We start from the raw sequence: 15,362 nt of genomic DNA on the forward strand, positions 1-15,362 counted from the left end.
CTGGACCATAGGGTGCAGGAGAACATGATTATTAGATTTATATCCCAATTTGGTGATATATGATTGATTCTGTTTGATGTAAATACACCCACTAGCAAAGTGATTTTCTCAGTATGGAAAAGAATTTCCTCCTAATTTTTCCAGTAGGGTTTGTTCATAGATCTCAAGAATAACAAGCTCTTGAGTGATCAGTATATTTGTGGCTAAAAATAGGTGACATCTGAGTAGGCAACGAAGAATCGGTTGGAATTTGATGGCAGGCAGACCAGCATTAGAATCCCTACAAGACCAGACATATGAGAGCGTACTACTGCAACTTTAATTGTTTATCTTTCCATTCACAAGTGCCACTATATATGAATATATGACAGCATCCATCCAGAATATGGGCCAAAGAGGAAATGACAGAAGTGGCCAGTGGAATCTGAGTAAGAGTGAGCCACAACAACGTGATTGCTGTTACCTTGGTTCAATCCCACTGAGGAAAAATTGTCTAATTTCTGAAAAAATACCCACCATCGAGGAGAAAACCACAGCCATGAAAAGCTTTGCTCTGTAATGGAGAGAATTTGTCCTATAACCGGGAATATCGCGTGACCAATTCACATTATGGAGAAAATCCGTCAAAATATAATTGAAATATATCTTCTTGGGTCTACAATATTCATGTGATTGGCCCATGTAATTGATCAATTAGAAGAATATGTGAAAGAATAATGAGAATGAGATGATAGGATAATCCGAGCTACCAACTGATTAGGCCAATCGTTCATTGAGCAATCACACAAAACTTATACAAGATGTTGAGAATAAATCCCAAGTTAATAGAGGAGGGACCTTGCATGGCTTATAATAAGATTCTAAAAGACGTTAGGCGCTAGTCAGACGGTGGGATGGGGCCTAGCGCCTAGGCGGGGCTTAAGCGGACGCTTAGGCGGATTAGGCAGATTTACGTAAATCTATTATATTTCGTGTAAATAAATGTCTGTTTATATTTAAACTGTATATAATTTCATCAAAAACTACAAAATAAAATGGCATATATATTATCAAGTATTGGAACATAATGAAAACATGGGGAACAAGTATATAATGTGTGTTCATTTAAGTATTCAATAAGTCTCTTACAATTTATTAGAAAAAATAAAATGCAAAATGAAAGTTAATAATTTTCTATCTAAGTGAGTCACAATCTAGGCGGGTGCCTAGGCGAATCAGGACGGGCTAGGCAGATGCATAGGCAGTCTAGGCGGGCGCCTCAGCAAGTATAGGCACCATTTCTTAATTTTCAAACGCCTAGGCATTAATCGGGACAGTGGCCAACGACCTAACGCCTAGGCGGGGCCTTGACGTCACTAGGCAGGGATTTTTAGAACAGTTAAGTTACTTCCCATATTATCAATTAATTTTATAATAAAACCTCATTTTTTTTTTTACTTTTCATATAATACTGGAACCACAACAAACCTAAGATAAGTAAGGTTACAAGGAAATCTAAACAGCTTGATAGGCAAGCTACAAGTTACAAGCAACACACCAAATCCATTCTTGGATTGTAAGATATATTTACCTGGTATGATCAATATATATACTATATATATCTGTAAATGAGGGGGTATATATCTCATTGTGTCACCGTCGTATATATGGATATTCTCTAGTCATGAAATGAGTTTTGTGGATAAAAAGGAGATACGTTAACGACAGGACAAAATATTTATCCACTTAATGAGCATATGACCCATTACTCGAAAGTTTTCTCCACATGGGAATATATATTTACTGACAATACAACAGATCACTCAGATCCCGTTTGGTATTGTTCTTTTGACCAAACTTGCTTTATTTTAAAATTAAGCAATAAAAAGGGTTTGATAAAAATAAAATATTCTGCTTATTTTTAAAGCAATGACCTCCAGACAGTAGTTTTTAGAAGCAGCTTATATATTGCTTTTAAAAGTTGCGTTTATATAAAGCAAAATGGAGCCTTTAATGATACTTTAAATTCATGTAATGTCCTCATTAATTTTTAAAAATTACATTATTTATCTTTTCTACACACATTCTCTCCATTTGAGAGCAAATTGACCACCTATCACTACATCAATTAACCACCATCATCACCAGCACCACTACCACAACTACAACTGCTGCCGCCACCACCACCACAGCAACTGCCACCATAACTACCCTCGCTTGTATCTTTGACTCTAGCACCATTTTCATGTATGCACCACACCATGTTATTGGCACCAACACCATACCCCCCATTATCGTAGTCATCACCGCCACATGCCCCTGCCAATGTTGTTGTTCCCACCGCCCATATTATTATTATGTTCATTTTTCATCATTATATACAATTATGTTATTTTATATTAAATAATGTTCAACTGTTTTATTTTACAGTTAATTATTCTTAAAGCAAATGAGTTTTTAAAAAACAAACACAGCAATTGCCCTTAGTATGACTTGATATGTTGTCCAATTGTCGATCTAACCAATTTTATATATATATATATGTATGTATGTATGTATGTATGTATATATATATGTATGTATGTATATGTGGTAGCTTTGTATTTCTCAAGTGTTTTCACTGCAAGTGCTTCCTCATTTACAGAAATAAACTTTGCTTCGTGGAAAACACAAGTAGTACTGCGTTTCCTGTCAGAAGCACTGAGTGTGCCTTTCCAGGCATGCTTTTAGGCTTTTTTTAGCATGTAGACAAATCTTACGTACATGAAAGGTGAAAAAATGGTTTTGCTTTTGGTCGGTCCTTACCTAGATTATCTAAGCAGGTCTTCAAAGTGAGGGTTGAGGATAACCACAAAACCTAACGGTCAAACTTCCAAAAGAAGATAGAAATATGATAACTATGAAAAGGACCATGGCAAGGAGTTCACTGATTGTACACTATTGGAGTGCTTTTTTCCCAATGACACAAAATTTATACACATTTTTGTATAATTGACATGCCATGACGATGACGGACGTAGTTCCACGACTTACTGGAAAAAAAACGAGGGACATCACTTTGATTATATTTCCTCGGTCATTCTCTACCCCAACAACAAAAGCTCATGTCCTCGTCCTTTTGTTTTTTTTTGGGTCATCTTTCTTCTTTTTTTGTCGATTCGTGTCCAAAAAAAAATAACAACTTCCACCAATCACACATTGCCAAAGTAAGCAAAAACACACTTATTGCCCTTGTAAGCACTCGCTGAATGAATAATGGAATGCATTTCTCCTTTATTTTATTTTTTTCAAGTTGTTTTCTCCTTTTTCTTTGTTGTGCTTTATTTGCTTTTCTGGTAATGGCCATGGCCCATGAAATTATCAGCAATTGCATCTTTTGGTCAATTGCCTGAAAGAATAAATAATGCAGCTTTATGTTGTAGTGGAAATCTATTAGCTTTAGCTCTATCGTCTATGGGCAACACATCAGGGAACGTCGTAAAATCTTCCAAATCAAGTAAAGCAAATTTGATGCCATGCCAGCTTTTGCCATACAGATTAAAGAGAAAACATGTGTGCGTGTTTCATGCCAAATGCACCAAGAACAGTCTAACGCCACAGCACGGCACGGTGAAGCGACAGAAATACGGCAATTTACGGAGCATTTCAGACAAGAAAACATAGAGCTGTTGACACTGGGATAAGATGAGGAGATTGATCGTCGTCTTGAAGGGACATTTGAAACAAGACAATGTAGAATAGTATTACGACACAGGCTCATAGCGTGATCCACGATTGCTAATCAAAACCCTACCTTGACTTCCCACTTCGCACCTACGCTACTTACGGCCAGAACAAAATACTAACTAGCACTAAGTATAATTGAGAAATGCTAGTGTTAGTCGTTAGTTGTCCATGCTCGTACATGACCTTAAACCATTGATTGGCATCAGATTCACTTCCACAAATATCAATGGTTTAGTACCACCACTACCAGCATGAAAACATATGTTAGTTGTCCACACTCGTACAACGTATAAAAAAGAGTTGAGATCCGAAAACACATACTTTTGACACACTTTGACACTCATTTTAGTATACCATTCAAAGATCGTCCTCATAAAAAATTAGATAAATCCAAAACCATTAAGATATTCATTTAGAATAGATGGATACAATCATACAAAAACACACTAAATTTAGTCCGACGGTAAGCACAACCTTTGAGGTATGATATAAAAGATAAATGATTAAATCGTTGAAATACATTATAACGTGGATCTCACAAAAATCATATCGAAATGTGCATAAAAAAACCCATGCCCCAAATCCTAACCCTATAAATAGGATAATGCTATTCACATCCATATTTTTACCTCCCTTGTTAATTTTTTGTTATTGATCTTCTTCAAATCATTTAATTTGCCAACGAAAATTAAGATAAGTACATGAAAAGGAAAAGTAGGTGTGCCGACTACCCCCCATAAATAATGCTTAAATTCAGTCAACTTGTATCTCGCTTTGCAAGAACGAAAGACAGGGAGGCCAAGGATATCTTCACACCAAAACTTTAAAACAAAGGGTAGTCGACTCAATTTCGGTCATGGATTCTCCAAGGAAAATAAAGGAATGAGCGTGAAAGGTGAAAGAGAAAGCTCATGAATAATCAACTAATATATAATTGACTTCCCAACATATGAGGATCTACCATTCACACCCAAATCAGTAATAATTATCAAATAATGATAAAAAGAAAGCGATATAGGCACAAGTAACAGAGTCGTGACAAATCAGTTTTTCTCCCCAGCGCAGTGGTTGCGTTTGCCTTAAACATTTACCCATCATATCATGTTCGCCACAGTTTTCAACCGCAACACGCTGATTTTTGGGCAGCTTGAGCAGCCCCAGCTCCCTGGTCTGGTTGATTAATCTTGATTGTCTGAGGCTGCCAAAATCCAACAAAAGTAACCTCAGTATATCATCACAGCACGAGATGACAGATTGGGTTTAATCAAACGGTTGCCAGTGCCACTCAACTCTAGTTGGTAGCAAAGGCTCAATAGTGAAGAAACAAATTCGGCACTTTTGGGGGTGACTGACAACCAACTGATCTATGCGCCCACTACCAACTTTGATTTAATTATTGAACAGAAAGAGCTTCTTTAAGCCAGAAAAGGCATTCTTTTCCGTTTAAGTAATAAACAGAAAGTGTTTCTAGAGAAAAAAAAAAAAAAAATTCGTATACGTGAAGTATTATATTAAAAAATGAGACCAATACCAATAATTTAGTTATAGAAAGGAAACCAAGCTACGTATGTATCAGGAGGGAAATGCAGTAATATAAGTGACATGGACATTATACCTCAGCCCTCGAGTCAGTATCGGCGAGTCTTTGCTTGATATCCCTAGCTATTGAAAAGAAGACCTCCTCCACATTCAAATTCGTCTTTGCACTCTGTAATACACATCATCATTTCAGCAAAATGGGAAAAAACCAACTACTTTGTAAGTTAGAAGACACCAAGAGAAACTCACAGTCTCAAAGAATTTGATTCCATATTCGTCAGCAAGTGCTTGACCCTTTGAAGTTGGGACAGCCTGAGAGAAGTCACTTTTGTCAAGACAAGATTGAAGAACCCTGAATCACTCTCAAGAAACATACAAAGAGGGGATGGGAACAAACCCTTTTGCTTTCATCCATGTCAGCCTTGTTACCCACAAGGATCTTGTTGACATTGTCAGAAGCATGCTGTTCTATGTTACGAATCCAATTCCTAATGTCTGAACATAGGTAGAAATATAGCTTGATTACCATGCATTTATAATAACCAACAAACGTAAAAAAATTAAAAAAAAAAGATCCTAACAAAATCACATATAATTCCAACAGTCCAAGTGTACAACCCTAATAGCAGGAGACATACTGTTTTTTTTTCTTTCTTTTTTCTTTTTTTTTTTTTTTTTTCTGGAATATGAGAAATACACTGTCATCATTTTAACAAAAACCTAGATCAACAGAGATCTAGAAAGCTAGGAAATGGACAAATGATGAATATAAGCATAGGGTGATGTAAGTGATGAAGAAGTTACTGTTAAACGATGACTCATCAGTGACATCATACACAAGCAAAATACCCATGGCTCCACGGTAGTAAGCTGCAGACACAGAATAATTAACAAGGTTATCAAAATTCTTAGGAAATGAAGGCAAGATTCCAAAAACTACCAATCTAAAAGGTAATATGAGATCTCAGCACCATTAACAGCTTTAGATGTGTTTTGGAGCTGCACTCAAATGGGCGACCAAAAATTAGGACTCATTAAGACAAAGCAAGAGCTGCTGCATAAACTAAATGAGCTGAGGCCCAGTTCCACCTCTGACCATTTAATGTGCCCACCAGTGTGACCCACAAAAATTGAAAACTGAAAGAAAAATAAGGCCTGCAACCAACATACTGAAATGGCCCTAACCATCATGTTTACATAGTTCTTCCGTGCATGTCTGTAGCAAGAAGGCAACAGAGAAGCCCTGGAATCATACAAGGCCCTTCACATTCAGATTGCCACAAGCCAGCAAGATAACAAATATAGAAATATCTTAAATGTAGACCAAACGCCCGCTTAGTCAAAGTATTTAAGTTTTTTTCTAGCAGTCTTGCTGACAGATTCGTGCACACCTAACAAAACACTGATCCCAGTGGAGTCAATCCAAACATAGTATCACTGTAAACGTACAAGACTATAGAGACACGATGCCCCTTTTTTTGACAGGGGACACTAGTAGTAACAGCTTCCAACCTACTCTTTAACAATTAACTTGATAAAATTTACAGCTCCAGTTGAATTTCGGAACCAGATACAAGCCCATCTGAGCTTGAAGATATTTTGTTCTTCTAACTTAGAAACATTAAGATGCAATTTTCGTCAAAACATGCTCCTTCATGAACATGCATAACTGATTAACAAGCTTGCAAACACAGCTGTAAGCAGCATATAATCAAACTTCCATGTAGGGAGAAAGTTGGACATGGTTAAAATTCAAATTCAATGAAAAAACACTTTGAAGCCACAGAACTAACCAGTTGTAATTGTTCGAAACCGTTCTTGACCAGCAGTATCCCAAATTTGCAATTTAATTCGTTTCCCATCAAGCTCTATGGTCCTTATCTTGAAATCAATACTGTCAAAGAATTACAACTTAGCAAGATTCAGAAACCGTTGCAGAAAGAAGAAATAACAAAACCTCAAGCACATTCAAGCACAAATAATTCTTACCCAATGGTTGTAATGAAACTAGTTGTAAAGGACCCATCAGAGAAACGCAGAAGAAGGCAACTCTTACCCACACCTGCAAAGTCACATAACAAAGAAAACAAAAAGGAATTAAACTCAAACTAATGGATGTGGTATACAAGGAAACATAAAAAAGAATTGTGGACATGCTCGACAACCTTAATCAATAAAGATATGTCATCGGATCCTAGTAACCCTTGAAAGGCATTTGAAAACAATAAAATCATTGGTTGCCTGATGATATTAAATAGAACTAACCAACCCAATGCAACAAACATTCTCTTAAATTTGAAAAAATAAAAAAGTCCAAGGTGTCAGATGGAAGGACACCTTGGGAAATATCAATGAACTAACAAATACATGTTTACAAAACTACTTCACACAGCTAGTGCATTTCAACCATTAGTTTATGTTTTTAGATTGAATCGGTTTCTCAAATATGCATATGTTGCCTATTGGAGACTCCTCAAGGTGTGGTCCCCTAAAAGGAGTCACCCGGTTGTAAAGTTCAACCTTGCAAACTTGCTAAAAATAATGCACTGATGAAAATTTACATACAACCACAAACACATTATCAAAGGAATTACGCTAAGTGGAGTCCTAAGAAAGCAGCATTCATTATATAGATTGACCCGAACATTAGCTTGCATATGGAATATACCTCAAAATACAGATACCACATGAAATTTTGACTAAAAGAAAAGCTAACTTAGAGCTTCAATTAACCAAATCAATCGTAAATCTAACAACTCAGACCGCCTATTCGGAAAATAAATCATCTGATCCTAGTAACCCTTGAAAGGCACTTGAAACAATCAAATCATTGGTTGCCAGATGATAGTAAATAGAACTACCCAACTGAATGCAACAAACAGTCCTTAAATTTGGTAATGTCCAAGGAGTTCAACGGAACGACACCTTGGGAAAATCAATGAACCAGCATATACATGTTTAAGGCACCACATGATTAAACAGCTAACAGGTTTAGGCTCAACTATTGCAGACTCCCCAATGGTGAAGTTCAAGGTAGCATTGCTAAGAACAATGCACCAGTACCAATCTCATTATCAAATAAATTATGCTAAGTGGAGTCCTTAGATAGCAACATTCGTTTAATACAAAAACCCCAACATATGCTCCAAACTCTTATAGTCCCCCGAATACAATGAAACTATTTATTCTGGAAATGCATACGGAATACACCTGAAATACAAAGAACACATGAAATGCAGCTTAAAGGAAGCTACACTACAACTTCAGCTAACTAAATCAATCACAAATCAACCATTTCAGCCGCCTAATCGAACGAAGAGGCTAACCAAATCGCAACCTAAATCTTTCACCTACAATTATTACGCACATCAATCGTGTACCTGGAATTAACAGCAACAAAATACGATCTACCAAACAGAAATCGAAATCACAAAATATCCTAAATATGCGCGTCATTAGCCCTAAATCAACCCTAAGATTAGAAGGTAAAATTCCCAAACAATAAACGATCAAACGACTCCGCAATAACAGATTCCAGTCCAGGAGATGAGAAATTTGGAGAGGGTATAAACGGGAAATCATACCGCTGTCGCCGATCAGGAGGAGCTTAATGAGGTAATCGTAATCGGCTCGAGCTCTGGCAGGTGGAGCAGCCATGGCAAGGATCCCAAAGCCACAAAAATAATAAAAAGGAGAGAATTGATTCGAGGAGGAAGAGAAATACCAGATCAGGAGAGAGAGAGAGAGAGAGAGATCGAGAGATCTAAGGAGATGTGAGAGAAAAGAGGAGGGAAGCGAAGCGGAGTCCTTGTTACGTCAGCAGACTTAGCAGCACCAGTCGGCCGTTGATTTTTTGTTTTTTTATTTGTTTTTATTGTGGTGGGGTAACAGAGTTCCTGGCCGTTGGATTAACGGGAACGAGATCTGAGAGGATGTGAAGCACGCGATTGTACTCGTGAAGAGCGTCGGAGATGTTGTGAAATTGTTAGAATTTTTCAGTAGTTTTAAGTGAGTCCGAGGCAAGTTGAATTTGATAATAGATATATAGATATATATATATATATATATAGCATTACTGATCTCCTAGTGTGAATTCAATACATTGATTTCACACTTATGAGTTTAATATATCACATTTATAAGTTTAATATATTGAATTTTTTAGTATATTAATATCACACTTAAATTTCTCGATTTACTATAAAAGTATGATTTTTATGTGTCCAATTTATTGGTTTCACATTCACTTTTTCAGGTTTACTATGGAAGAACTTATTTAGATCATCAGATTTTCTTCCTTTTATATGCGAGTTGCACATGATTTGTATAGTGACGCTAGTCAAGCATACCATGATAGTGTGGTTGAGTATCAACGTTATGGTAACAGCGCTAATATAAATAGATATTACACTAATATTTGATTAACATTTGTGATATGATGTTAATAATTGGTATTAATACGCCAATGTAACGTTGTTAAAATGACGTTGATATTTGGTTGCCATATCGTTAGTTGCGTCATCCATGTCTCTTGGTTAGGCCATGCACAGTCCATGGGTGCAAGTGTGAAAATTTGAAACTTGAATCCTAAAATTTTACCCGTTAGGTATGGTTCAGTAGTTTTAAGTGAGTCCAATAACTATATATAGGACAAGTTGAATTTGATATATATATATATAGCATTATTGTTATACTAATATGAATTCAATTTATTGATTTCACACTTATGAGTTTAATATATCACTCATAAGCTTAATATATTGAACTCATGAGTATATTGGTATCACACTTAAATTTTCCAATCCACTATAAAAATGTGATTTTTATGTGTCTAATTTATTGGTTTCACATTCACTTTTTTCAGGTTTACTGTGGAAGAACCTATTTAGATCATCATATTTTCTTCCTTTTATATGTGGGTTGCACATGATTTGTATAACGACGGTAGTCAAGCATACGATGACAGTGTGGCTAAATATCAATGTTATGGTAACGGCACTGATATAAATAGATATTACACTGATATTTGATTAACATTGGTGATCTGATGTTAATAATTGGTATTTATACGTCTATATAACGTTGTTAAAATGACGTTGATATTTGGTTGTCATATCATCAGTTGCATCATCCACGTCACTTGGTTAGGAGAGATTTTTCAATGTGACCGGAATACGGGATGATACACCACATGTCACTATGCAAATGGTAGGATATATGTGTTAAAAGTTAATAGCTTAAAAAATAAAATTTTTCATCACTTACATAAAAGCACGTGATATGCCACTCGTACTCCGGTCACAATGAAAATTTTCTCTTTGGTTAGGTCATGCACGGTCCACGGGTGCAAGTGTGAAAAATTGAAACTTTGAAACCAAAAATTTGTAACGGTTAGGTATGGTTCAGTATTAGGCTTTTTCAAGCATGAAACGAGATCATATTGATACCTGAAAAATTGAAACTTTGAAACCAAAAATTTGTAACGGTTAGGTATGGTTCAGTATTAGGCTTTTTCAAGCATGAAACCATATCATATTGATACCAATTAGTTTTGGTTTAGTTCTATACCACATAATTTCGGCCTACAACATTGGCCCACTTCAATCCATTATTTTCCGCGGGGAAATGAAGTGGCTAAACCTCTAATTTCAAAATATGTTGAGAAAAAATTAAAAAAAAAGTAAATTACATTTTACCATCTCAGATTTGAGGTATATTATAACTTCATACAACATCTTTAAAAGATTTCACTTTCATACCTCAAGTATTATTTTATTTCAATATAATACATCCATTACATTTTTCATCCATTGATTCGTTAAGAGCTGATGTGACTGCCACATTTGTATCACGTGACTGCCAAAGTTGTGCTACTCGGCAAAAAATAATAACTTTTTTATCTATAAAAAAAAAAAAAAAAAAAAAAAACTGAACCCCACCCCCACTTCCCCGTAACCCCCTCCCTCGCACCCCTCTTCTCCCTCCTGAGCCTCCCAACTTCATGTCCTTCTTCCTCCATCACCACTACCCATCTCATACAACCACCATGTCAATTCTCCCCTCCCATCGGAGCAACCACCCCATCTCCTTCATCCTCGTAGCCAAACATCCATCACCGCCGACTTCGATAACAGGGCCTAGTGTGATTGGCGGATGGACTAGAGCTTGGCGAGAAGACCATCACCGGATTCGGAGGTTTCTGGGTTGTTCAGCGCATCCGGGTCGTTGACTGGTTGTCGAGGTCCAGATCTAGGGATCGCCCAGGGTTAGGGGGGTTGCGGGGGAGGTGGGTGTGGGGTGAGATAGGGGGGTTTGGGTTGCGAGGAAGGGGAAGGGGAATGGGTTGGGAAAAATGATAAGTAACAGAGAGGTGGGGTAGGGGGTTGCAGGGGAGGTGGGGGTGGGGTGGGATGGGGTAGGTTTTTGGATGGGAGGGGAGGTGAAGAAAGTGGATGAGAGGGAGGTGGTCGAGGGAAATGGGTTTCAGGGTTTTCATTTTTATTTTTTATTTTTTTTAATAGGATAAATTATTATAATATTTTTAATGCATAAAAAATATTTTTTTTTGCCACGTGGTACAAATTTGGCAGCCACATCAGTTCTTAACGGATCAATGGATGGAAAATGTAACGGATGTATTATATTGAAATAAAATAGTACTTGAGGTATGAAAGTGAAATGTTTTGAAGATGTTGTATGATGTCACATTCTAGTCTCGGCTCTACCGTAGCACGATATTGTCCGCTTTGGGCCCCGACCACGCCCTCACGGTTTTGTTTCTGGGAACTTACACAAGAACTTCCCAATGGGTCACCCATCTTGGGATTGCTCTCGCTCGAACTTGCTTAACTTCAAAGTTCCAATGAAATCAAAAACCAGTGAGTTTCCAAAAAACATCATACTAAATGGAGGTGGGCATGTACATATAAGGTACTTCACCCCCTTTCCGTTGGTCGATGTGGCATGTTACAATCCACCCCCCTTAGAGGCCTGACGTCCTCATCGGCACACTCGCACCACACGGTAGAGTGGCTCTGATACCATTCTGTCACATCCCAGTCTCGGCTTCGCCGTAGCACGATATTGTTCGCTTTGGGCCCCGGCCACGCCCTCATGGTTTTGTTTCTAGGAACTCACACGAGAACTTTCCAGTGGGTCATCCATCCTGGGATTGCTCTCACCCGAAATCGCTTAACTTCAGAGTTCCAATGGAATCCGAAGCCAGTGAGTTCCCAAAAGGCCTCGTGCTAAATGGAGGTGGGCATGTACATATAAGGGATTTCACCCTCTCTCCGTTGGTCGATGTAGGATGTTACATATGAGGTTACAATAGACCTCAAACCTGGTACGGTGTAATTTACCAATTAAAAAATTGTGACCAACCAGAAGATTTATTACTCATACACTTTGAAATTAGTTTTCAAATGTAAGAAAACTTTTTGATTAAAAACTCATAAAGAAACTTGCAAAATTTGTTTTCAAATGTAATTCCTGATAATGTAATGTTTGACGGCTTTTATGAATTAATTTAAATAATTATAAATAAATAAATAATTAATTATTAATTCGGCTCGCTACGGTAATGATCAACTTTTTCAAAAGTACGAGAATTGGATTTGTTGATTTACAAAATTGGGTTGATTTTGAAATAATGTTAAGTGTCAATGTGTGACCTTTCTTAGGGTTGCTTAGTCATAAGTAAAGATCGTGTGTAGAGAGATAGAGAGGAAAACAAACACAAGATGTACTTGGTTTATCTTAAGTTGGGCTATGTCTACAAGGGTATAAGCATGATACATCATTAGTGAGTTCAATAATAGATTAAGAGGTATTCAATCAGAAGAATCATTATTATGGAGAATGATATCCTTTTATAGTTGAGGAAAGTCCCCCATTTTCGTCTGCAGTCGAAGTGGGACTCTAAAGACTTTATTTTGGTGTTGACATGTGCCGACTTGTCGTTGGTCTCCTGATTGGAGAGAAACTCATGTGCTTTGGCAGACACCTCAACATGTACTCTTCAATAGGTCTTTGAATGTATACAGTTGGCCAATACTCGGTGGTATCGGGTTTAGTGAAATATGGTACAAACAATATCCATACCATTTATATAAAATTAGTCTGATGAAACTGAAGATTTTGAACACAAAACCAAACAAAACTGGTTTGGTATAAGATCGTTTTTGTACGATTTCAATATTTTGATTTTAAGTATCCACTCCTAATCAAACGCTTAACTATTTTACTTTATATTTGATCATTTTTAAGTACAACAATTTATATAAAAGAAAACTAATGACGATGACTTCAAAACTTTGAATTTTAATAAAAAAAATCATATATTAATTTTATTTAATGATAAGGAGAAGAAAAAAAAAAGAAGAAAAAAAACCAAAAAACAATCCAACCCAACCGCATGTAAGCACATGCCAACCAATTCAAATATCAAATCAAAGCCTCTACTGTGAGTAGATAGAACCGATAAGAAGACTAAGGGCTGGTTTGGTATTGTTGTGCTTTGAAAAAGTTTGCTTATGCTATGTTGTGAGAATAAGCAGCTGTGAAATAAAGCAGTAGAGTGTTTGGTAAATTTTTTTGTAAAAGTGCTTTTGGAAAAAAAAAAAGCAGTATGATAGTGTTTGGTAAACTTTTATGTAAAATAGCTATGACTATGTGAAATGACCAAAAATGGTATAATACTAGATGTGCTATTAATTTAATTTTCTTAATAAATAAAGATGAATTACTAAATATACTTTAATTTTAAAAGAAAAATATTTGTAAATTTTATCTTAAATATTAATTAGTATGACAAACTACTTCAATTGAAATATTTTAGACTGAATAGCTAGGATTCATTAGTACAATATTGTTAATGTACTTGAAAGTAGTCTAATTAGATGCATTCATCAAACTTTCCGCTATTCTATTTCTTAATGCCTCTATCTCATGTTATCCTTCAACTTGATAATTTTTGTATTTTTTATCATCATCATCACTACTATAGCTCTCTTCACAAAAGTCCCTGTGGGTCATCAAAATGATGATCATGTTCAAAATACCTCTGTATGTAGTTAGGAAGAGCCATTGTAGCAATGACAATCTTCACTTGCTTATTGATCGGGTACTTAGGCATGTCCCTTAAAAATGTCCATCTTTTCTTCCATACCCCAAAAGTTCGTTCAATGATGCTTCTAAGAGAAGAATGCATGTGGTTGAATACCTCTTTATGACCCGTTAGTTTGACACCCCTACAAAAGTTCGGGAGATGATATATTTCACCTTTATATGGTCCCAAATATCCTCTCATTTGTGGGTACCTCGTATCTACCAAGTAATATTTTCCTGACAATTGAAAATTTTGTTTTGTATTGTAATAATTATACAAAGCAAGTATGTAAAATGTTATAATAAGTATAAAGATTACCATTTGGAGGCTTAGAAAAGTTTAAATTTGGATTCCGTAGCACGGATAGAAAAACCATTCTATCATGTGCAGTGCAGTCCCATCTGCCACAAGCAAATGTGAATTGCATGTCAAAATTACATGTAGCCATAACATTTTGAGTCGGTATTCCTTTCCTACCAATGTATGGAACTTGATCCGGAGGTGGTATTGAAGCCTCAACATGTACTCCATCTATGGCACCAATACAATCCTAAATAATAACATAGAAGAAAACTGCCAACCTACACTTATAGTTTGCAAATAAGTTAGAAGACGAGTCAAACGTTACCTTAAAATGAGGCATGTATCTTGTATCTCTCCTTATTTCTTGGGGAATGCCACAAAACTCCAAATCCATTGGTTTGATAATATCTATTGTCATCTTACATACGATATCCAACATAGCACCAAAATATCTACTAATAGTCTCATCAGAATGTTGAAATCTCTCTTGCACTAATCTATTTTTCACAGGATGTCCCAACATATGCAAAAACATTCCTAATATTTCAGTTCCACTCATTCTCCTTGAACCTTTCAATCCATAATTAGTTTGCAAGTCATTGGATAATCTATAAAAGACATCTTTGTTCATCCTAAACATTCTATAGCATCACACATCATTTCCTTCTAGTACTTCCATCAACCAAATGTTACCTGTTTGGGAAGA

At 36.3% G+C, this 15,362-nt stretch overlaps 1 protein-coding gene across 1 annotated transcript; it reads right to left on the reverse strand.

Moving 5' to 3' along the window:
• Nucleotides 1-4,617: 4,617 nt before the first annotated feature.
• Nucleotides 4,618-9,092, reverse strand: LOC103965755 (ras-related protein RABE1a). The gene is made up of 8 exons (XM_009378830.3): nt 8,829-9,092; nt 7,234-7,306; nt 7,038-7,138; nt 6,049-6,114; nt 5,642-5,739; nt 5,494-5,556; nt 5,321-5,413; nt 4,618-4,903 (listed from the first exon to the last, which is right to left on the reverse strand). Exons 1-8 carry the CDS (start codon nt 8,899-8,901, stop codon nt 4,823-4,825), a joined length of 648 nt encoding a protein of 215 aa, XP_009377105.1. The 5' UTR covers nt 8,902-9,092; the 3' UTR covers nt 4,618-4,822.
• Between the last annotated feature and the right edge of the window lie 6,270 nt (nt 9,093-15,362).

This window comes from the organism of the source record quoted next, unplaced genomic scaffold (assembly GCF_019419815.1).
Source record: "Pyrus x bretschneideri cultivar Hongxiangsu unplaced genomic scaffold, Pyrus_bretschneideri_v1 Contig11, whole genome shotgun sequence".
NCBI classification, from domain to species: domain Eukaryota; kingdom Viridiplantae; phylum Streptophyta; class Magnoliopsida; order Rosales; family Rosaceae; genus Pyrus; species Pyrus x bretschneideri.

Bases quoted from the DNA above. Each gene is read 5' to 3' on its own strand.
- LOC103965755 (XM_009378830.3), bottom strand. From the start codon at position 8,901: ATGGCTGCTCCACCTGCCAGAGCTCGAGCCGATTACGATTACCTCATT. The intron at 6,115-7,037 runs GTTAGTTCTGTG...CTGTGTCTGCAG, and splicing joins GTTTCGAACAATTACAACTG to CTTACTACCGTGGAGCCATG. The intron at 5,414-5,493 runs GTGAGTTTCTCT...TGTGTATTACAG, and splicing joins GAATCAAATTCTTTGAGACT to AGTGCAAAGACGAATTTGAA.